This window comes from Lagopus leucura, unplaced genomic scaffold (assembly GCF_019238085.1).
Source record: "Lagopus leucura isolate 7727_CA_CO unplaced genomic scaffold, USGS_WTPT01 Super-Scaffold_100018, whole genome shotgun sequence".
NCBI lineage: Eukaryota > Metazoa > Chordata > Aves > Galliformes > Phasianidae > Lagopus > Lagopus leucura.
The window spans coordinates 969,715-992,575 of record NW_024962272.1 but is presented as its reverse complement, the minus strand read 5'-3'; the positions used below and the strand labels follow the sequence as shown (position 1 = coordinate 992,575).

Below are 22,861 nucleotides of genomic sequence, written 5' to 3'. Positions count from 1 at the left end.
TGGGGCACTTGAATTACCAGCTACTTGGACAAACTGCTTAGCCAGAAACTTCCTGTCAGCACGTGGCCACTAATGCAGCCAGACACTTATATTAAACTAACACACATTAGACAAAGTCATCTTTGCATAACAAAGTCATATATAGAACTAGAGACACTGAGATGGCTTCCTTAGAAGACTACTTCCCATCAGACAAAGAATGACAGAAAAACTCTTTTCAGTTCTATGCATGAAGTGAGAGGAAGAAGCTTAGTTGTCTTTCCTCTGCCTTCTGGCAAAGAGGGAATTGTCAGGAAAGAGAACTTGGTGTGGGAGCTACAAGAGTGGACTGGCAATAAACAGAATAGTCCCAGCCATTTTGAGAGGATTTACTGCTCAAAATAACAAAGGCATTTAGGACAGAAATCTATTACTGCTGTTTCCTCCTACACATCATGGCCAGTTGGAAAATGAAAAAGTAATCCTTTTTTTCCTACATATTTTTATGTAATAAGTAATTCTCCTGTCCTGCCTTCACTCACTTAATAGACTCCAAGGGAAACAACAGGGCCATGCAAGTCACCCTGGGTTGCTCTCTCAGCACTGGACAGAACGAACAGCTTTGTTGATCATCCCACTGCCCAGGCACACAGAGGAGCAGCGAGGCATATGGATTGCAGAGGACTACTTTTAGACACAGAAACTTTTTGAAGATAATTTTGTTCCATTACATTGTTCCTTGAGCCTTTTCTCCTCAATAATGCAGCATGACATTGCCATCAACCGTTAGTACTGTGTCAAGAAATGCCCTTCGGGAATGCAGTGCATCTCCATTCTTACTTGCTTTAACTCCTGTGCATCCCAGAGAGTCACTATGGTGATTCTTCCCCACGGTTGCTCTAGTGACTAGATCTGTAAGAAACAGATAAGGAGGCTTCAAACATGATGTTCCTTCTCTTGGGAAAATTCTGGCATTTGCTGTATACCTCATTTTGCAACCTTACTCTGGCTCAGAAATTGAAATGCATACCAATGCACATTGTTGTGTTGTTTTTTTTTTCTTTTTTTTTTTTTTTCTGATGATCAATCTGAAATAAATAAAGACATAAGCGTATTTTAAAACTTGTAACATGTAGCTACCTTTCCCTCTATGCACAGGAGGATCAAGTCCTTGGGAGAATAAAGATGATTGCTCCTTCAGTTGATGCAGTAATTGGCATCAGAAACAGCTATTCCTATAGGCAACCTGCCAGTAATTTGCTGGTACATTTCACAGCCATTTGCTTATACCAGAAGAAATTTGAGCCTCGGGCATCCTGGGTTCTGCAGAGGACTATGACCCAATCTCTTTTTTGGAATCTCATCCCACTCTTTCTTCCCCTTCCAGCTCCATGAATGCTCCCTATCTGCCTTAATTCTTTCTTTTTCTTTCCTTTTTTTTTCCTTTTTTTCCTCTGAAGGCAGGTTTATCTGTTTTCTTTCTCCTGCTTTCTTGTTCTACTGCAGTAACACCCAGCAAGGCACTGACAACAACAGAGAGCACATCTCTGCCCTCCACTTAAGTAACTCCAGAGGACAGGAAAAGGCCTTCCCAGTTTGCAGCCCTGGCAAGGTGAGTCCCAGTGTGATGGCACTGGCACTGTGCATGCAGTGTGCTCTGTCACAGCAGAAGGGCACTGGGGCTGGATATGCATGGTGGCAAATGGCTGCTCCAATCTTAAAGCCCCTCCACATGGAGCACTCAAGCATAACACTCAGTCAAATGGCCCCATTCCAGAGAGAAGGACCAAAGGTTATCTTCCCCAGTATCGTTTTTCCAAATTAACAAACAGCTTTGAGTTCTCTGATGTTTTTCAGCTATCGACAAACAAAAGTTTCAGCTGTAGGCTACCGACACTGCCAAAGTTATTAGCAACTGAACAAAAGCTTACTTACAGAAGAAAGATTTGGCAGCTACCAGCCCTGCCTACAAATCTAGATATAGGAAACACATTAAATTGTTGAGAATAATGTTTCAGCAGCATGGCTGCGGAACAGTTTGGTCTGGTAGCAACTGTGAAACCATAACCAAGCAGGCAGTATATACAACACCTTGGATTAACTCCATTACAACCTTTATACTCCACCATATCATCACTCATTTTATTTTCACTAGACATATCACAGAAGACTCCTATCTGAGGTATTCAGGATTCAAGATGATCCCTCAGAGATGGTTTCTGAAGTTCAAAGGCATGCAGTAAACTTTTCAGATGGCTCTGGTATTTTCTTAAAAGATGAATATGACTTTTCTGCATATGGGTAGGAGATTCATCTCACACACCATACATAAGCTGTCCCTCCTGCTAATATGCTATTGGGCACTGGCATGAAATACTTCTGTTGTTTAAGGGGAAATAAAAATGCTGCTACAATATTCACACGCTGAAAAGAATTATTTCATGCATCCAAGCAAAATTATCATTTTGCCATCACATGTTATCAAAGACAACAGTTGGGGCTGTGCCACTACACAGAGATGCCTAACTCAAGCAGAACAGGTAGCAAATAAAACTATTTGCTATTTAGCCAGATGATCATTTAAGCAGTACTTACCTCATCTGCATTTTTTTCTCTTGCTGTCGGTATGCCGGAGAACATCTCACAAAATAAGAAAGGGTGGAGCTATGTAAATAGGGGCAGCTTTTATCTTGTTGCATTTTAAGTGTCAGGGTATAATACTATATGTTGCAAAAGCCTGCTGTTCACTTACAGCTGCAGAATGTAAACAAGCTTCAAAGCAAAAAGATTTTGCAGGAATTTATCAATTTCTCCTTTTAATTGAAATTTTTTAAGCACTGTAGCACAGCACAATGCATTTTGTAGCTCCTATTAAGCACCAAAAAAATAGCTTTTCTATAGTAATACAAGAGCAAATAGGATTCAAGAGAAGTAATCTAATTTTTATCTAATTCCAGTAATGCGATTTTATCAAACCTTAGCTATAGCTGAGGAAATCATAGTGCTAAAATATTCTGCTTCACAAGCCAGCATAAATTCAAGTATTCAAGACTCTTCCTTGGTATTTTTGAGATGAATGAGAATATGGTGAAAAAAATAAAATGCACCCTGGCCTGTCAAGCTAGTACTTCGTGTACTCTGCACTCACACACACATAGCCTTCAGGATTTTTGAATGTGCAAAACAATTTACTTTGTTACTGTGGGACTAAGGTAATAGAAAGAGAGTGGTTTCTCTTGGAGGTATGCAGCTCTCTTCTAGGAAAATCACCACGATTCAGTCAGCCTGACTTTAAAGGTAACACTGCACTTTTCCTACTGGACCTCCCTGTAAGCCAACTAGTAATGGCCTGATGCTATTTCATCAGGAAAGACATTTCTGGACATAGAAACAGGACAAAAATATCAATGGAATGTTCTATGGGAGTGAGAACTTGGCTACATTGGCAATATAATGACCTATTTCAAATTCATTCAGACAGTGGCAAGCTTCCTGTTCCTGGCAGTTGGCATACCAGCTATTATATGCACATCACTTACCATCATGCCTTCACACATACTAATAAGGTCCACATCAGCACCACTTACATGGGACTGAAAAACACATTAAATTTGAAGAGCTGCAAAGGATAGGAAAGCTTTTTCTTGGCTGGATGCCTAGTAAATATTGTTTAGCAAGTGCTATAAGATCTTGCGACAGGAGGCATGAAACTGCGGTAGTAGTAACTATGTTCTTCCCTTCTTTACATGGCACTCTGCATCTGGCACTTACCGAACTACAAAGCCTCCCAACACCTCATGAGATCATTCTCTCAGCTCCATAGATAAGGAGACAAAAACAGGAAAATCAAGGTCAATGTTTCTGCACTTAATAGCAAATACAGTCCCACATTTCATACTTCAGGAAACAAGAAATCCAATTATACAGAGGACCTCAAGAGACAACGCTCAGTGGCTTAAAAACTAAAACAAAATTTCTTTTATATTCTGTTGATTAAATCTAATATTTCTCCGTACTTAAAGCAAAGGATTATCAGTACAAGGCACCATGGAAAATAAACTGTATTTTTAAAACGTATGAGTTACACTACTAAAAACTATGGACATTTATTTATTTTCATATTCAAGAACTTATTTATTTAAAATCAAGAAAAGTACATTTCAGACTTACTTTTTCCAGAGCTGGAAAAGAAGGACAGCTATTTTATAGCACCTTATACCATTCAGAAATTATTCCTATTAGCAGATCTCAAAGAACCTGAAGAGAAAAATTCTACATCCATTTTGTACAGACAGGGTAATTATTTATTCAGTTTTGACTAATAGGTCATATTAGATGCAGTCAAAGAACATGCACTTAACATTTAGCCTGTGTAGTATCTCACAGCCTCATTTATTTATTTACAAAGTGTGTTTACATGTACTCAACTGAAGAATAATGTAATATTTCTTATCACCTTTATGATGGATGGATCACACTCTCATTCTTATCCTTGAACAGTGCTATGGAACTTAATATCAAGAAGTTATTACTGGTGTTTACATTATATGTAATAACTTACCAGCCACCAGCTGTATTTATATCATGAGGGCAGCAATCTTGCATTTTGGTACAGTACCCCTGGTAATTTTTCTTTTACAACTCTGGAAAAAGCTCTGGTATTCTGAAATACGCCAGACAGTACTCACTGAAACCCACTACCTCTAAAGAAATATGCCAGTAAGAAATACATTATGATTGTCACAGCTAAGCAATTTCTAAGACTAAAGGGATTCTGAGTGATTTCATTGCAAAATAATAAATAGTTAATGTAACACAGAAAAATTAAATTTATAGTGGAGATGCCACACAGTAGATGAGAAGACTTTGCTGTCCACTTAAAATAAACAAACAAATAAAAATCATGCAAAGGGCAACAGTGAGACAACAACGTTGCAAAGGGCAACAGTGCATCTTGGCAAACAAAGCACTGGGTTTGTCATGAAAAACTCATTGTGTTCATATATTGATATATATGGCTTCTTGGTTCTTTATTAGAAGCAGAGCCTGAGAAACAGCAGTGCTCAAATTGTACTTTGAGAGAGGTGTTTTTTTTTTCCCCGTGGCAGGAAGTCAGAAATCCTGCTGATGGGCCAGTTTATAAGAAACAGATGATGTAACTTTGATAAAGCTCTCTTCTGGTTTCACAAACCAAAGTGTTTCAGACAAATAGGCAGGAAATGCATTCAGACATGCTGTTTTCTGTGAAATATGCAAAAAGATCAAGATCCCAAAGAGTGAAGAGAAATAGACAAGGAATTAAAGCATTTATCAAGTTACTGTTTGAATACTAAGTCATGTGTTTGTGTTGTGTTCAGGAAACTACACGTCTACTGCAGATAGTGAAGTTTCTCCTTCCTTTAAGTACCAGAGGTGCTGGAATTGATAATCATGTCAAGAGACAAAATGATGCAAGTAAAAGGAAATCATTTATTTATATATTTGTTTAAAATATTATTACAGTGATAGACCATTATTTTAAAAGGAAGACCATTTGTATTCATTCAAAACTAGCCTGTTAAGCATATATTTTTAAACTCTAATTTTCAATACAGAAAATGAAAGAAAATTATATTTTACAAATAGCTATTTTATAGATCTTATGAAAAACGTGTTCAAAAATAATTGCAGAAATCTGCCTCTTTAAATGTACAAAAAATCATTACTGTGCTGAAGATACCTTTCTGAAAAGCCAAAAATATTTAAGTCAACAGTTGAGTCCACATCAAACCCTACTGAGAGCAGTAGTGACATAAAAAGGAAGAGCACTGTACGAATCAAAACTGATTTTGTTTGTCTTAATCCCGTACATATTTGTATTTGCTTAAAAAATGTTTTACAAAAACTGCTATTATTAAATCTAACATCCTTCCCTATTGGCAGAAAAAAAATGAGCTAGTGCAATTGTCTCTGTTTATTAAAGTGTCTCCTCTTCTAACTGTGAATCTTCTATTACTCAAAGAGAATTTTTCCACTAACTTCAAACAAAAATTTTCTTCAGTCTATCGCTGTGTAATCCGTTTTACTCTCACTTGGTTTTCCCTCCTAGTTTCAAAATGAAAAGTATTACAAAATCTTTATTACTTAACTGAAGAAGTAATAACTCAAGTACTTTATCTGACGAGGCTTACATATAAACTGCCTCACTGTAAAACCAAGTGCTTAATTAACTCAAAACCAATCGCAACTAATGCTGCTTGACTTTTTAGTCACCTATAACCAGTCTAAAACAGTGTGTGTGTGTGTCTTTCTGTCTGTCTTCATCTCTTCATTACTCCCCTTATTGCCCCTTCTGGCACTTCTTCTGGAACGAGCTTTTTAAGAAGGTGCGGTATCCTGGATCATCCACATACTCATTCTTAAAACGGGAACTCAGTACTCTCTGTCTCTTCTTTTCTCCCAGGATAATATCCGCTCCATAAAACGTGTCTTCAAATCTCATGTCAGACGCTGTAGACTAAAACCAGACATTAAATACACATTAGACTTGGTGCACACTACCACGTTCTGATATATTTTAGTGGAGTTACATGGAAGTACAGGTACATTCCACTAGATCACCATGGCATCATCACTAACTATATGATGGATTATTCAGATACGACACAGTTTGTAGAAAAATGTATAAATACTAAATGTATAGTTTAAACACACATTTTAAAGTACAATTCTTACTTTACCATGTTTTGCATGTTCATAAATTAAGTTTTTAGATCTTTAGTGTTCCTTAGAATTGTGATTAATACCAGCTAGGTTTGGTTTTATCCAGAACTCAGAAAATCACACTCTTTCAGGATGCAAAACAGCAACACAGAAATAACACAACTGTTGGGTAGCTTCACTCCCAGCAGTATCAAGTATTATCCACATCTGTGTTTTATTCAGATATGTTTTAAGTGCAATGTACCTCAAGGACTTCTGTTAACAAACCTGTATGCTAGTTGATTTACTAAGAGCTGAAATCAACAGCTGTTTCTCAGCAAACTTAAAGGATCAACTGTGACAAAGAAGCAGGATGGCAAACAGCAATCCATTTGGGGAAAAACAGTGGCAGAGAGGTTGGAACCAACTTCTATTACTTGAGTCGTGGTAAAATTTCCACAGTTAGGAAAAACTCTGGTTAGAAGAAATTAGTGTCATATATTTCAAGAAGGGGAAACAATTCAGCATGAGGAGGTGAAGGAAGTGTTAAACATACCTTGAGGAATAAATCCTTTTTTTATAGAACCTGAGGGAACTGTGGAGAATCATGGAAAGGCCTGTGTATAGACTGGATATTGTAGCCAACCAAATTCAGTGTTTTTTAACCTATATCTAATGTCCATATAAATTGAATGGTGTCAGATGCAAAAATAAAATACTGAACTATAAAAATATCATTTTTAAAAGAGCATGAACTCAGTTATGGCCATAATGATATTCTTACTGAAATGCAACAGTTTTTGTTCTACAGGACATGCAATTAATTATAAAAGTTTTATGTAAGTAGTCTCCTTAAAAAGAAAAAAAAATAACCAATTGAGTTCTGAATATAATTAAAAAACACTGAAGAACATATTGAATATATCCAGATGGTTTGTTCAACATTTTCCATGACATCTTTCCTAACCCTAGATAATTAGGACACTGAAAGATGTTTGCATTTACCACAAATAACTGGCCAAAAGTTGTCTCAGTCAGGAACATCTGATTATTGCACCTCCAACTGGAAAGAGCTGTCCTAATCTCATTCTATTCCTTCAGTAAATCCTGCCAGTAGGCACTCACTGACAACCTCAGTTTTCTCTGCCTTTCTTCTACCTCTCACTTTCCTGCCCCATTCACGCATTACGACAACCCTTGCCCCTGACACAGCCCAAAAATGTGCAACCTCCACAAAGGGGATAGCTGCTGAGGACTGACTGAAAGGAGGCACTGATGGAAGAAGCAAGCAGGCAAGAAGCAAAAAAAAAGGGAAGTCAAAGTTACTTATCTATACATATGTGTGATGCTGTTAGTTAGGCCATCGAACTAATCCAAGCTGAATATGCCTGAAGAATCCAGTCTACACATTACTCCCGTACCATGCCACATACCCAGCTCTCAAAAATCAAATTAATGTCACGTAACAGATATGCAAGCAGGTTTTGTGTATGAGCCCGCCACCTTGCAGCAATGAAAACTACACTGTGCACTGTTCTCCCTTTCAAAGCTTCATTTTTCTAATAAGAGAGTTATCCTTTTTTCACACAATACTGAATTATTTCTCTTATTTATGAGAACAACTTAGCATCTTTATGCTTTGTTGTTAGATTAAGTAAGGTAATTCAACTTACTAGGCACAGTTTTGAACAAAGAATGCTAAATGAGAACATGGACTTGAGATGAGCACAATGCATTTCTGAGTAGAATTAGTATTGAATTGAACTGCACAAACATCTAGCATTAGTGACAAAGACAGATCTGTTTCCTCCAATATCTGTATGGCAGAACTTTCCCTTTTCAAACTTCTGCTCCTCAGGAACCTCAGCTGTTTTCTGAATGGCATATAGTTAACCAGCGGATGTTGTCTGGAACCACAAGAAACTGGAAAAATATGAGGCTCTGGTTTTAAACTAAAGACCAGAGAAATGGTCTAAGTCCTGTTAGTGATATTAATGAGTTTTCATGAAACAGGTGTTCTGTTTCTCAGGACGAGTTAATTGCATTTTTATTAAATTAAAAGCATTTAAAATCTCAAAGCTCTTATAATTTGGAAAGTTTTTCAAAAGTTGTGGACATCATAAAAACATTCTGAAAGAACATAACAGTTATCTATTTTAAAATTCAAAATACTACTCATGATCTGACAGATATTCTACCACAATGACTCCTTTGGGAGAGAAGAATTAGGCAGCATTTGCCTGTATTAGCAATACAACAAATCCTTCTCACTGGCAAACGTGAACTTGTGCTAATTGCTGTGCAAAATCTGTACAAATTAAAATAAAAAGTAAGAATAAAGCCAGGGATAGCGTTGTTGGCATTTTGAGCATGTAAATACCATGAAGTTATCAGAAAGTACTCACAAAACGGGCTTTCACTCTTTTAGGAAGCTCTTCATCTAGAGTATAGATCTCTTCTCTCTTCATTAATATTTGAGAACCATCCTCAAACTCAACCTAGTTGGGAAAAAAAAAAAAAAAAAGAGTATTAAAAAAAAAATCATGATTTAACTCTGGGAAGTTTCTGGGAATGTCTGAATAAAAATGCAAGCAGAGATTTGAACATCAATAATTTCTATTTTAGTGAAATTAAGATAAAACAGAAAAAAAATGTTATTTCTTAGAATGTTCATTAGACCAAAAAAAACATCTGAGCAAAGAGACTTCAAAATCAACACTGACACACACATGCAATAAAATAAAGTTTATTAGGAATGCAGAGCAGAAACAACACAGACAAAATAATTTTGTAGGACCGATGTATTAAAACGTCTTCATGTCATTTTAATTTGCCTCATTTTAATTCCTTGCTTCTAATAAATAAATAAATAAATTTAATTTTAACATCCTGTGCTTCAAGGTTGAGGAAGATGATGTCAAAAGAAACTAAGTATGAGTGACAACTAGGGAAATAGCAGTTAACAGAATTTTATTGAATCTGATGGAATTTCTTTAAAATGCTCTGTTCAGAAGATGAAAAGCTTTATCATGCTTAGGTTTAGATTTAATCCAACATGAACCCCGTTAGCAGAAAATGAGAAAGGAAATGTAACTAGGTGTGGGGAATGTTAAAATGCTGAGGCTTTGAAGCATTTATGCCTTTTCAGTAGCTGCTGATTTTTTTTTTCATACTTCATCTAACAATTGTGACTTTCAGCTATTATCTAGGACTGCAGTTTTAGTTCCTATAGAAACTGTACTTAAAAGTTTGGCAAGAACTTAAAAGAAGCCCCATTCCGTTTATGATACCACTTGAATGACAACAGACATATTGGAATAATAAGTCCAAATGCAAACATATAAAAACATTATTAAAGTGTTATCATAGATAAATCTGAAAAATCATGTATTTGAAGTTGTAGATGGAGTGGGTTTTGTAGGTCCAAATTAAAACCTTGCCTTGACTGAGAGTGTCAGATTAATTTTAACAACTGAAGAATCCAACAGAGTATATCCACTGTCAAAAGTAAGGGTACAGGTGTATGAACTATTAACTTCTTTAAAAGCAAGATCTCTTTAAAAACAATTTAAAAGGGATGCATAAATCCAGAGCACATTTAAAATCCAAAGAAAACTCCACAGAGCAAGATATGTAAAAAAATCACAGAAGTCATCTTCGCCCCTCTGTTCCTGTTACTAACCCTACAGGCCAAGTCAGCGAGTGGTACTCTAGTGGAACATAAAGTTCCCTTTGGTTTAAACTTGTTTAAACGATGGCCATTTTATTATTTTTCACCATTATCTGTCAGCAGACTTTCTGTTTTTCCTGCCCTTTACTGCACAGTACATTTCATAGTATGTTTTTGCTTCGTATCTGCAGTAATGCTTGTTATGCATCACCAGTGAAAGAATCAGGCAGGAAATAAAATCCCTTGGTTCCATGCAATGAGAAAATTAATGGGCAAAGACTTTTGTTTTAATAGCAGGGTAAAGAGGGAGGAGACTGCTTCATACCACAGAATTTTACAAGTTTGCTGTGTGAAATATGTTCAACTTTGCAACTGGAAAGTTTTCAGCTATAATTCAGCATGAAACTGCACTGGAAATGTATTTGCCATAATGTTAAAGGCAAACATAAGCACTTCTCTAAGACTTCCAGTTGTTTTGTGATTCATGCAAAATACAAAACCATTGTCTCTAATAACTCAAACTTATTCCAGACTGCATATACTACATCATCAATCATCTGTTTTATCCAGCAATTTATTTTATTTGCACTTCTGCAGTTGCACTGGGTCTGTGTACCACTTTATTCTCTCCATGAGATTTTCTTTCATCACGACAACAAGATTAAAGGATCAGTGGAAAATGTAGAAAACAACAGGGTGAATAATTTAATCATCTCAAATGAAAATCTAAAATAAACACTGAAAACAATCATACCTACATTAAAAATGACATCACACAGATAGACATCACTAACAGTTTCATTTGAAATGAACACTTACTCCATTTGCAGGTATAACTCTGATTGGGGATTGTGTGGGGTAACTGGATGGCAAATGTTAAGCTAGATGACACAAATTCTGGCACATTTTGTCATAGCTCCTGCATGCATAAGCACTGTCAAATTCTGTACAAATGTCTCAAGAACATGAGAACAATTCAAAAATTTATCTGTATTTCAATATTTGAATAGATTTGTTGTATCAGATGACAGTTGTTTCAGAGACTCGTTTTCAGTTTCTCCTTTTGTGGTACAATATAAGAGAACACGAAAGAGTAAGAGATTCTTTTGGTATGAGAATCTCAAGTGTCCAACAGAGATCAGAAAACAGTGTGCGTATGTGCATGTGTCCTGGAGGCTGTGTTGGAAACCACTTAAGATAAATAAGAAGCACTACTCATTTGTCTTGGAGTTAATCTTGCACCTTGCATGTCACAGACTCTGTAATCTGTGGTCATGTTTGGCAGTCCTGTCATACAGATTAAAATGCTTGCAAAATTTCAGAAATCCTGTATAGTACAACTTGGACACCCTTTAATCTTTGCTGTTTCCCCAGTTTGTTTAAAAAGTTTGTTTTATTAAAAGCAGTTCACAGTAGTCTTTAATACTTATTATCCACTTCAGGTAGTTCAGATTGGCAATGATGAGGTCAAACAGAGAAGCCTGAGGCTATTAAAAGGAACTTTGGGGTTTTGGGGCAGTCAGTTGAAGGATTGGAAGTGCTTTATTATCTTCATCAATGACACTGATGGGGTTGGGTGCAGCCTCAGCAAGTCTCTAGATGACATCAAGCTGTGGGGTGCAGTCAACACATTCAACACATCAGAAGGACAGGATGCCTGCCAGAGGGACCTAGACAGGCTAGGGCACTGGGCCTCGGTGAACCTCATGAGGTTCAACAAATCCAAATACAAGATCATGCACCTGTGTTGAGGTAACACCCACTACCTCTCCTATGAAAACAGGTTGAAAGCACTGGGGCTGCTCAGCTTGGAAAAGAGAAGGCTGCAAGGTGGCCTGATTACAGCCTTTCAGTATCTAAAGGGGAGCTACAGAAAAGAAGGGGACAGACTTTTTAGCACGGTCTGTGGTGACAGAACAAGAGGAAATGGTTTCAAATTTAAAGTGGGTAAATTTAGGTTGGATATAAGGAAAAAATCTTTTACAGCAAGGGTGGTGAGGAGCTGGAACAGGTTGCCCAGAGATGTAATTGATGTACTTCCTGGGAAACTTTCAAGGCCAGGCTGGATCATGCCCTGGGCAATGTGATCTAGCTGCGCATGTCCCATTCACTGAAGGGGAGCTGGGACCAGATGACCTTTAAAGATCCTTTCTAACTCTAAAAATTCTGTGATTCTATCATAAATGCACAGGAGCAGGCTGACTCCAGTGCCAGAAAATGAGCTGGTGGGGAAGAGGTCACACCTCAAGTACTGTGTTCAGTTTTGGGCCCCAAAACTAAAAGCAAGATACTGAGGCCCTGGAGTGGGCAATGAAGGGCAACAAAGTTAGTGAGGGGTTTTGAGCACAAGCTTTTTGAGTAGTGGGTGAGGGAACTGGGACTGTTTAGTCTGGAGGAGAGGAATCTAAGAGGAGATCTCATCTTTCAGTACAACTACCTAAAGGAGGTTGTGGTTAGGTGGGATTAGTGTCTTCTCCTAGGTAACAACAATAGGACGATAGTGATCTGAAGTTGCACCACGGGACGTTCAGGTTGGATATTCGGAAAAATTTCTTCTCAGGAGGTGTGGGTGCACATTGAAAGAGGCTAACCAAGGAAGGGATAGAGGCACGTTCATGAAATGTACAGATGTGGCATTTAGAGACATGGTTTTGTGGCTTGGGCACTGGGCCTCGGTGAAATTCATGAGGAAACTCATGAGGTGATGGATAGATGATTTGATGACCTTACTGGTCTTCTCCAAACTTAATAATCCTATAACTGCTATGCTGAGGAACTGCAAAAACTGCAGACCCTACTAACATCCTTATGCTAGTCTATTTTCTATTATACTACTTTTATCATGTTGTCTCAGAGGTCCTAAATGAGACAAAAATCTCTTTTTTTTTTACTATTTTGGTTTTAAACAACCATATTAATCTAATCTCACAGTATTCCTTAGAAGACCAACTGTTTAGAAGATTAAATGATTAGAAGATTACTGTTACTGTAGAACAATCTTTGTATTTCATTAAAAAAAAAACACAACTTTTCACTTTCACAAAATAATACATCTTCTAAATATAAGCAAAAGGGTAACATTTAGAGACTAACTCAAGGGATCAGGCATTTGAAGACCTGAGTTTGATTGCAAGTCATTGGCAAACTGAGAAGGTCAATGCAGCATATCATTTAGCCTCCCTGTGCCTTAATTTATCTGCAGATATAATAGCAAATTTACCATTTTTGTACAGTAATGTGAAGCCTTCAGATGAAAAGAGTTACATAAGTGAAAATGATTATATATATATAAAAGAAATGTACCGAGATTCTCATTCTTCCAGAAGTAGTATTATTATTGTGATTGTTTTATTGCAGTTTCTACCATTCACTTCAGTACTCAAAGCTGCTGACTGATTTTTTCTCAAAGGCAAGTACAAAAAAAACCAACGATTATTGTGTCTCTGAAATCAGAAGTCAGCTTTTTAGCCTTAAAAGGCTTTTAAAGCTGCAGTGTTCAGTTTCATTTTGGCTTTGCTAAGGATAAAATGCTCCTTAGATTATGTGTTAATTAATTCAAAAGTACCTTGCACAAATGGAAGTGGAGCTATTTTCACTCTTCTTTTTACTGTTTTTCCTTCCATCCTTTCACAAAATGCCTGGGGCACATTGTGGTCACAAAGTATTAATAGATTTTATCTCATTAATAGTGTAATTACCTGAAATCAAATAAATAAATGACCAATTTGGAGATAGTAAGTAAATGACTTGGAAAAAAATAACTATTTCTCTTAATATTCTACCTGTTCACCTTTATAAAATGAAAAATGTTGTCACATGCTGGATGGATGGGGGGAGAGCGGTAGATGTAGTCTACCTTGATTTCAGCAAGGCATTTGATACTGTCTCCCACGACATCCTTATAACAAATCTGAGGAAGTGTGGGATAGACGAGTGGACAGTGAGGTGGGTTGAGAACTGGCTGACTGGCAGAGCGCAGAGGGTCGTCGTTGGTGGTGCAGAGTCTGGCTGGAGACCTGTAACCAGTGGTGTCCCTCAGGGGTCGGTGCTGGGTCCGGTCTTGTTCAACATCTTCATCAATGACCTTGTTGAGGGGACAGTGGCCACCCTCAGCAAGTTTGCTGATGATATGAAGTTGGGAGGATTGGCTGACACGCCTGAAGGCTGTGCTGCCATTCAGCGAGACCTGGACAGGCTGGAGAGCTGGGCAGTAAGAAACTGGATGAGGTTCAACAAAAGCAAGTGTAGAGTCTTGCATCTGGGGAGGAATAATTGCATGCACCAGTACAGGCTGGGGGATGAGCTGCTGGAGAGGAGCTCTGCAGAGAGGGACCTGGGTGTCCTGGTGGACGACAGGTTGGCCATGAGCCAGCAGTGTGCCCTTGTGGCCAAAAAGGCCAATGGCTTACTGGGGTGCATTAAAAAGAGCGTGGCCAGCAGGTCGAGGGAGGTGATCCTCCCCCTCTACTCTGCCCTGGTGAGGCCTCATCTGGAGTACTGCGTCCAGTTCTGGGCTCCCCAGTACAAAAAAGACAGGGATCTCTTGGAAAGAGTCCAGCGGAGGGCCACAAAGATGGTGAAGGGCCTGGAGCATCTCCCCTATGAAGAAAGGCTGAGTGAACTGGGTCTATTTAGCCTTGAGAAAAGATGACTGAGAGGGGATCTAATCCAGGTTTATAAATATCTGAGGTGTGGGGGCCATAGTGGTGAGGCCAGTCTCTTTTCAGTGGTGAGTGGAGACAGGACAAGGGGAAACATAAGCTGCAGCATAGGAAGTTCCACACGAATGTGCGCAAGAACTTCTTTACAGTGAGGTGATGGAGCACTGGAACAGGCTGCCCAGGGGGGTTGTGGAGTCTCCTTCTCTGGAGATATTCAAGTCTTGCCTGGATGCCTACCTGTGCGACCTGCTGTAGGGAACCTGCTTTGGCAGGGGGGTTGGTCTCAATGATCTCTAGAGGTCCCTTCCAACCCCTACAGTTCTGTGATTCTGTGAAGACTACTGATTGAGTTCTATTAAATAATCATTCTTTTTAATTTCATGGGATCAAGCAAAACATCAACTCGGCAGAAATGCACAGTACTAGTTAATGTTTTAGACAGCATTATGTGCTGGTTTAAAGGCATCAGCAGTTTACAATTTAGTCCATACTCCTGCAGCTCTGAACTTGTGGTCTGCCACTCCAATGCTAGAGCTGAATAAGCAATAAAGACATCTCAAAAATAGGCATCTGGTAATAAATATAGACACTCACCTGATACATGTGAGCTGTGTTTGGTCCCAGATACTTTGCACCATACAGCTTTCCATCAGGCCACTTCACTTGAACAACCTCTCCCTCTGCAGGTGGGCCCAGCTTTAGGCAATCTCTGCTCTATTTACAAAGAAGGATGGATTCTCACGTCAGGGAGTGAGCTAATACACTTTGAATATACTTTGAAATTACCAATAAGCTGCTTCTTACAACTTGATAATTGGAGAAGATTTATTACTATGTGTGTTTCAAGTTTTATAATCCTGCTAATGGGCTAACAGAAGATACTGTTAGCCTTTATGAAAATGAAATACTGACCAAGGAAACTCTCTTAACAGCTTGATGCTGCATTGGCAAGGCAACATATGCATAAATCAGATAGCTATCAGCAACTGTGATACATTTCCCCAAATTAATTTCTGTCACACACTGAAAATAAAGATCACTAAAGAGCAATTGAATATGCGCAACAATTTCCTTTCCATATTCAAATAACTCATGTTTTGTTAATTGCAGCACAATTTTGCTAGATGCTAACTTCGCTGACTGAAAAATGCAGTTATAGATCAAACTATAAATGGTGAGAATGTCAATGAGTTCTTTGCATAGCTGATGGAGAAACACTGAAATAGTCTAAATACATATGATGAAGAACAGGTGAGGTTTTCTGTTTGGCTTGTTATTTTTCAGGAGTTACAAAACACGTTTTTTTCCTGTGTTTTGGCAAATTTTGTGCCTGATTTGTTGAGAATGTCAGAGCAGCACAGTTTGTACTTGCTATGGCTTCTTTTGCTTCACATGGTTCAGGTCTGACCCGAATAACTTACGTGCGGAACACACTGTTCATTTCAGAAACAGTACGATGGACATGGGAAAGACCATGCCAGCTCTGTGCTCACTGATTACTTTGAAACCACCTGTGACAAATATTCACTCCCCAAAAAGCATTTGTACTTTGTAGAGACTACCTCAAAACACTTGTGATGCAGATTGGAGCTAGTTTAGTGGTTTTCTCCTACAGGTGAGAGGAACTACTCAGTTCATGCTATCTGAGCTCACTGCTGAGAGGCAAAACAGGAAGGGAGAAGAAAGAGCCAAGGGGTCAGATGCAAGGACTCAGGGACAAGGTTCTCTGGGATCTGGTGTTATCTCAAGTTGCTGTGGTACTTTCATTGTTTTCAGTCTCACATTTAAATAGAATAATTAACAAAATGTATTGTTGGCTTCACCTGCCTCTTCTAACTGAGGCCAGGGATTATGACAAAGAACTTAAAATGTGGGAGCAAAAATACACTACAGCAATCCTTACTGGAGTGTGATCTTGTTACAATACTGCATTAGCCCAATTCAAGCCTGGTAAATTGTCTTTAATCACATATATCCATGAAATTGATTCATCTCATGGGAAAAACAGAATAATGCTGGGCTTTTGCAGAAACACACATTCTTGAAAAACAGATGTCTGTCTCTATTGTCTGTCAGGCGCTCTCCAAGGGGACAGCTCTAAGACATATCATCTGTGTTTGCCCGAAAAGGGCTTTTATGACAGACACAGAATGATACATCCTTTTAGTATCACCAAATATCCAATGGGTCCGCCCACTTATGGGGTTGGAAACGGCATTCCAGTATACTCTTCTCAGTATTTCCACAGGAAAGAGAGAGGAAGTTTTTTTCCTTGGTGATGACTACAAAGATGTTCAGTAACATTATTATACTTATTATACTTTTCCCCTATCAATTCCTAAAGCATAAGAAATAATTTTTAAAAAGTCTTGACAAAGTGTCTTCAAACAAACTTTTAAAAAGCATCATGGAATTTTGTAAATTTCCTTAAAACAAACAATCTATCAAGAATATCAAGCCAAACATTAATTTTCCAAGAACAAAAGCCTTTCATGAATTGTCCCTCTGTATCTTGCAGAAGAAAAAAGCCTCATAGCTTCTCTCTGTCAGCTAATGGAATTGCTCATATGGAAAATTAACAGTTCCCATGCAAATAACTAAGAAGAACAGGAATTATGACACAAACTCATCCCTCATATACATAACCAAGTTACCTTACTTTATGGAACAACATTTGGGAAACATTCTAAAAATGCTGATTATTGCTGACAGTTCCTAACTTTTCTTGTATTGTGCAGACTATTTAAAGGTTCTACCTTTTTACTGTAAAAATATTCTCACCATTTTCTTCTGAAGGCATGATGAGACCTATTTTTTAGGCTGTCAAGACTAGCAAAACACAATCTCACTCTGCTCAGTTGTATCATGAAAAGTTGGGCATAAGATATGACAATCCCTGAACATTCTCATAAGCCAGATGTAAGTAACATACACTTTAGACACAGTCTCACAGATATTCAAAGAATTTCATTATAAGCAAAAACTTGTAAAGAATAACAATTCTTAAACATTTTTTTTTAAAAACAGGCTGTATTTTCTGACTTCAGAAACATATGTTTTGATGTTCATGACATACATTGAGCTAAAACTGTAATCAATCCATTAGTAATAAATCTTGGAATGATAAATAATGTTTTTTTATGCCTACCATTGTCATGAAGAATTTTTCCTACATTTTTGTTTCCCCTTTTGTTTTTATCACAGTGACAGAAGAATACTTTGGTTCATAAAATCTGAACAGAATATCTGTAAGCACTAGCTCTAGTTGCACCATTGTGCTGGTGATAGTTGATACCAACTGAGTAGAAGAACAAACATGGACCCACACTGAGAAATAAGGAAAAAAGAAGAGAACAGAAACCATAAGCTGAGAAATGTTGTGATATTCCAATAATCCGAATTGCAGCCAATGACACCTGGAGAAAATATCTTAATTTAAAAATGAATAAGTATATTCAGAGATGGACATAAATCAATTTAGAAATATGTACTTTCTAAATCAAGGTTAGAAAGTACATATTTAAGATGAATTTAAGAACTATTGAGATTTCTCCAAAACTGTCAGAAGCACATATCCTCTGGATAACTACAATTTTATTTTGATAATGGTTTTCTTTACAATTATCGTACGAATTCAGATATTTAAAAATCAGCAATTATTTTGGAAATTATAAAAATGTAAGCGACTTGGATTTCTCCTATATTTTATTCAAAGCAACCGTACTGAAAACAACTAAATTTATTGAATTCAAAGAAAGCACAAAATTAAATCCTGTGATTCCTGAAGTCAACAAGGCTAAATTTCAGTGCTGCTGAGCAAGTCATCTTCAGCAGGTGTGGCTCATATCTTCAGGCACTGACAGGCTTAGAGAAGCTGGAAAGTAAAATTGATAGTAGAAAGGATACTGAAGTCTTTCATGTAAAGATTGTAGTAGGAAATGATGAAATTATTCTGTGACTACAGATATCAGCCGAAGTTAATTTACTGAGTCTCTGGTCTGACAGAAAGCTAGATAGAGAAAAAAATCTTAGAAAGGAAAATAGAGCATAGCTGACATAGAATATATTAGCACTTAATGGGGAAAAAAAAGTTTGAGGAATGCAGCAGTTGAATGAAAAAGACCTAAAAACTGCAATGCATCATTTAGTAACACTTTCAAAATCTTTCTTTTTTGTTTAAAAATGTGAATTTTTTTTTAGGTTTAAAAACCTGAAAAGACACTCTAAAAAATATTTCTGATCTTCAGAATTGCTCCAGAATCCAGCATCAATTTTTCATAAGCTTGTACAACATTCTGCCTTTTCAACTGTCAGCTTAAAGCACGCCTGATCTTTCAAGAGCTTAACTGGAATCAAATCCTTCCAAACTTGATTTAGTCTTAGGTGAATGTGGCATGTGGTTAGTAGAAAAGGGTCAATTAACTCCCTTCACTTAAAACAGTAAGATCACGGCCAAAAAGTAAGCATTGTATTTGAAATCATAGCAATAACATTGGTGATTTTATCTCTAGAACTTATTTGGAAGAAGGGAAAATGCCCACATGGCATCTTTTAGAGGAGGTATAAATCTAGCAATAGTCTAATATCAAAAAATGTTCCTGGAAAACAATCATGACAAAATGCCAATATTTGATCAAATCACAAGACAACTTCATCAGATCATCTGGAGTTTGTTATTTATTTTGATTATGTGATCCTGCTCTGATTCAAGGGAAGATACAGTGATGAAGGTCTCTGATTTGAAGCCCCAGCTGACAAGCTCTATCAGTACGTCTTGTTTTAAGAAATGCAGACTACCTCCCACTCATACTTCCGCATAAGCATTCTGTGGAACTTCTATCAGGATGAAGGAAATCAATTTCCATGTTGATCAGATCAGAACACTGTCTGAAGGAGACTACTAAACTCACAGCTGTGCTCCTACAGTGAGCTTAGTAGGGAAGAGCAGAATTAAATATAAAATACATTTCGAATCAGTAAGTGACAACCTCTTCAGCTGATTAATATTACTGGAGACATTTTCTGTGAGCATAGTCCTAAAAAATTCATATATATATAACTAGAAAAGGAAGATTAAGATTTTCCATTGTTTACAAAAATAAGCCCAAACATTTGTAAAGACATTGAAGAAAAAAAAAATTGATCTGTTTTATACAGTATAAAGTGGAAATATCATATGTGAGAAGTTCACTCTCACAGTTTATTTAAGTTTATACATATTCACCACCAACTTGTATGAATAAATATCAATTGTTTTCAGCTTCGCTGTTTCGCAAAACCAGGGTTTACATTTATGAACAGGTATAACTTAGTGTTTTTTATTAGTTATGTCCTTTCACATACAGAATAGCCTCTTCTTGCTCTGAACCATTCATTCTTCTGCATCTTGCTAAAGTGTTTTAAAGCCTACCATACATATAACTTTCTTCTGTGCACTTCCCATTAGGCATTTCTACAAAATCCACACAGTGTGGAGCATCAAATTGTAAACAAGCATGAACCATGACAGCAAACATAATCAGGTGGGCACCTCTTTATTTCCTAACTGAGTCATTCCCATGACATGTATCTCAGTAACTTCAAATTTATTTTCCTCAACTCTAACAGAATTGCTTATCTGTTTAACTAGCAGGCACAGTGCTCTGAACTCTGAATTTCCAGAGTTGAAAATCAGAGTTGAGTTGGAAATCTCCAAGCTTTCGACTGTATTCTAAATAAAATATTTTTGTTTGTTTAAACTGTATTTTAATCACCGCATTTTTCTCTATGTCACTCAGCAAAACTTCTCCATTTTTTGACATTTCTGTGCTTTGTTTGTTGATTTGCTTTGTTTTGAAAACAAAGCAGAAAATGCCTCATTGTTTATTAAAATTCTGGTGGAGTACCAGTGGCAGTATAATTGATATGAACAATGCAGGGCTAAAGTGGGTACATGTGGCTCTTCTTGCAACAGGTTTTTGAGCTATCACATACTTATAATACTGTTCTTGCTGTATGATTCTGTAATGCAGCAAAAGAATAAAATATATGTAAGTTGTATAAATAATTTTGATTACTGATAAAGAAATAGTATGGAATTTAAAAAAATATACACAGAATCTAACTGGCATTATTCTTCCCAGATGCCATCCGTTTGAAGACTATTTGACTGTTAGCTCAAAGCTTGACAATGCAAAATATTTGTATCAATTAGTTTAGATGAATATATTTTTGTACTTTGAAGTAACTCATTATTTCTATACCAGAAGACATCAAAACCCTCCAGGAAGACACTCTTCAGTCAGTCAACTGCAGTCTTACATGAAGGCTGCATGAGAATCAATTCTGTTGTGCTGCTGCCTTCTGTATCAGAAGGCTCTTGAGCCCCACTATGCTGCTGTCATGACACTTTTCTGAAGAAATGGCTGAAGGCAGAAGTAGCAAACTGACTTCAGCCTCTACTGTGCCTGATGATACATATCCTTTACATATTGTTCCATCCCTCATTCATAGGGGTTAAGGTACAATATTCTAATCCTCCTGAAGAGTGAAAGCACATAATCTACCCTGAGGTTTCAAAGATCAAAGAAAAACAGATACTGAAGAGATGAATTATAGCTAAATCAGGCTCTCTAATTGCAATAAACCTGGCCTTCCTATCCTGCTTATCTCACTTTTATTTTACATACCAATACTTAATTTGTGTTTGCAAATCCATATATACAGTTAAAATCAAACTTGAAATAGAAACTGTCCATCTCTTATCACCTCCTTCATTCTTAAATTCACAAGAATGTTTCAGACTTATCAATCTCTCTATCAACTATTTGTATGGAGAAAGCCAAAATACTATCTCATTTGAGCTTTTACATTAAAAATTACTTGGTTTCTAAAAAATAACTTGAAATTTATAAATAGTCTCCAGAACTTGATAACCATTACTTCTGCACTCCTATTCTGGAGGAACTGAAATTTATTTCATAGCAAAATGGGCATTAATTGTAGGATTTTAGAAACTTCAATGGAAACTGTTACTTCCCACAATACAGACAAAACATGCTCTCTACATTCATTTCAATTGACAGGACTTCAGCTGGATTTCTCATTCCCAGAATCACAACATGAAAAAAGTATGAACAACCTTAGCCTAACCTTAGGGCGACTGCATAGAAATAATGTTGCCACTGACTTCAGTTAGTCCTATCCAAATTCTCCACTTTCAAATTATGAACTGAATTTAATTTACTAACCCTATTCATTGCTACTAGGATACCTGCCATGAGATATAGTGCTCTCTGCACTAATATGTAAAGACTGTTTAAACAGGAAAGAATGCAAAGGAACTAACATGTGGTGAACAAGCTGTCATTAAGAGTTAGCTACTGCTGTACAAACCCTTGAGAGAACAAGGTTTCTGGGGGAGAGCAGGAAAGGTACCTTCCCTGTACCTCTGCTCAGTCCTGACGTCAGAGCTGAAATGCCCCCAAGGCCATTCTGCAAAGGCACTTAATACAAGTTGTCTCCTCTGCTTATCTTATTTCAGCTAACATTAACTTTCAACTTTAGCACTAGTGATTAAGCTCCCACAGACATGCTTACCAGTAATTGTTTTATAAGGAGCACGACCAATGTGATTACAACAGCACCTCTGATTTAGAAAAGCTTGTCATACAGACAAATAACATACTGCAGCTGAAAACAGTGAATATATCTACCAACACTATTAAAGCAGAAGTGAAGACAAAGAACTGTAGAAACTCTCTGAAATCAACTGCTGATGTCAAAAGACTGTCAAACTGTTTTTCTTTGAGAAACTGATAGTATACAGTACTCATGCAAATTTTTAGAAACACAAAATTAGGTTTCCTACGTTCCAAGACAATTTGAATGA

At 37.2% G+C, this 22,861-nt stretch overlaps 1 protein-coding gene across 2 annotated transcripts in view; it reads right to left on the bottom strand.

The window, feature by feature from the left end:
* Window positions 1–5,521: 5,521 nt before the first annotated feature.
* The window catches only part of KDM4C (lysine demethylase 4C), a 301,610-nt gene continuing 284,270 nt past the window's right edge, over window positions 5,522–22,861 (bottom strand). For both annotated transcript variants that reach the window (XM_042877489.1, XM_042877490.1), the window contains exons 20-22: window positions 15,586–15,705; window positions 9,066–9,158; window positions 5,522–6,475 (exon numbers count right to left, since the gene is read on the bottom strand). In XM_042877489.1, the coding sequence (XP_042733423.1) occupies window positions 6,299–6,475; window positions 9,066–9,158; window positions 15,586–15,705 (390 nt within the window). In that variant the 3' untranslated portion in view covers window positions 5,522–6,298. The remainder of the gene's footprint in view (window positions 6,476–9,065; window positions 9,159–15,585; window positions 15,706–22,861) is intronic.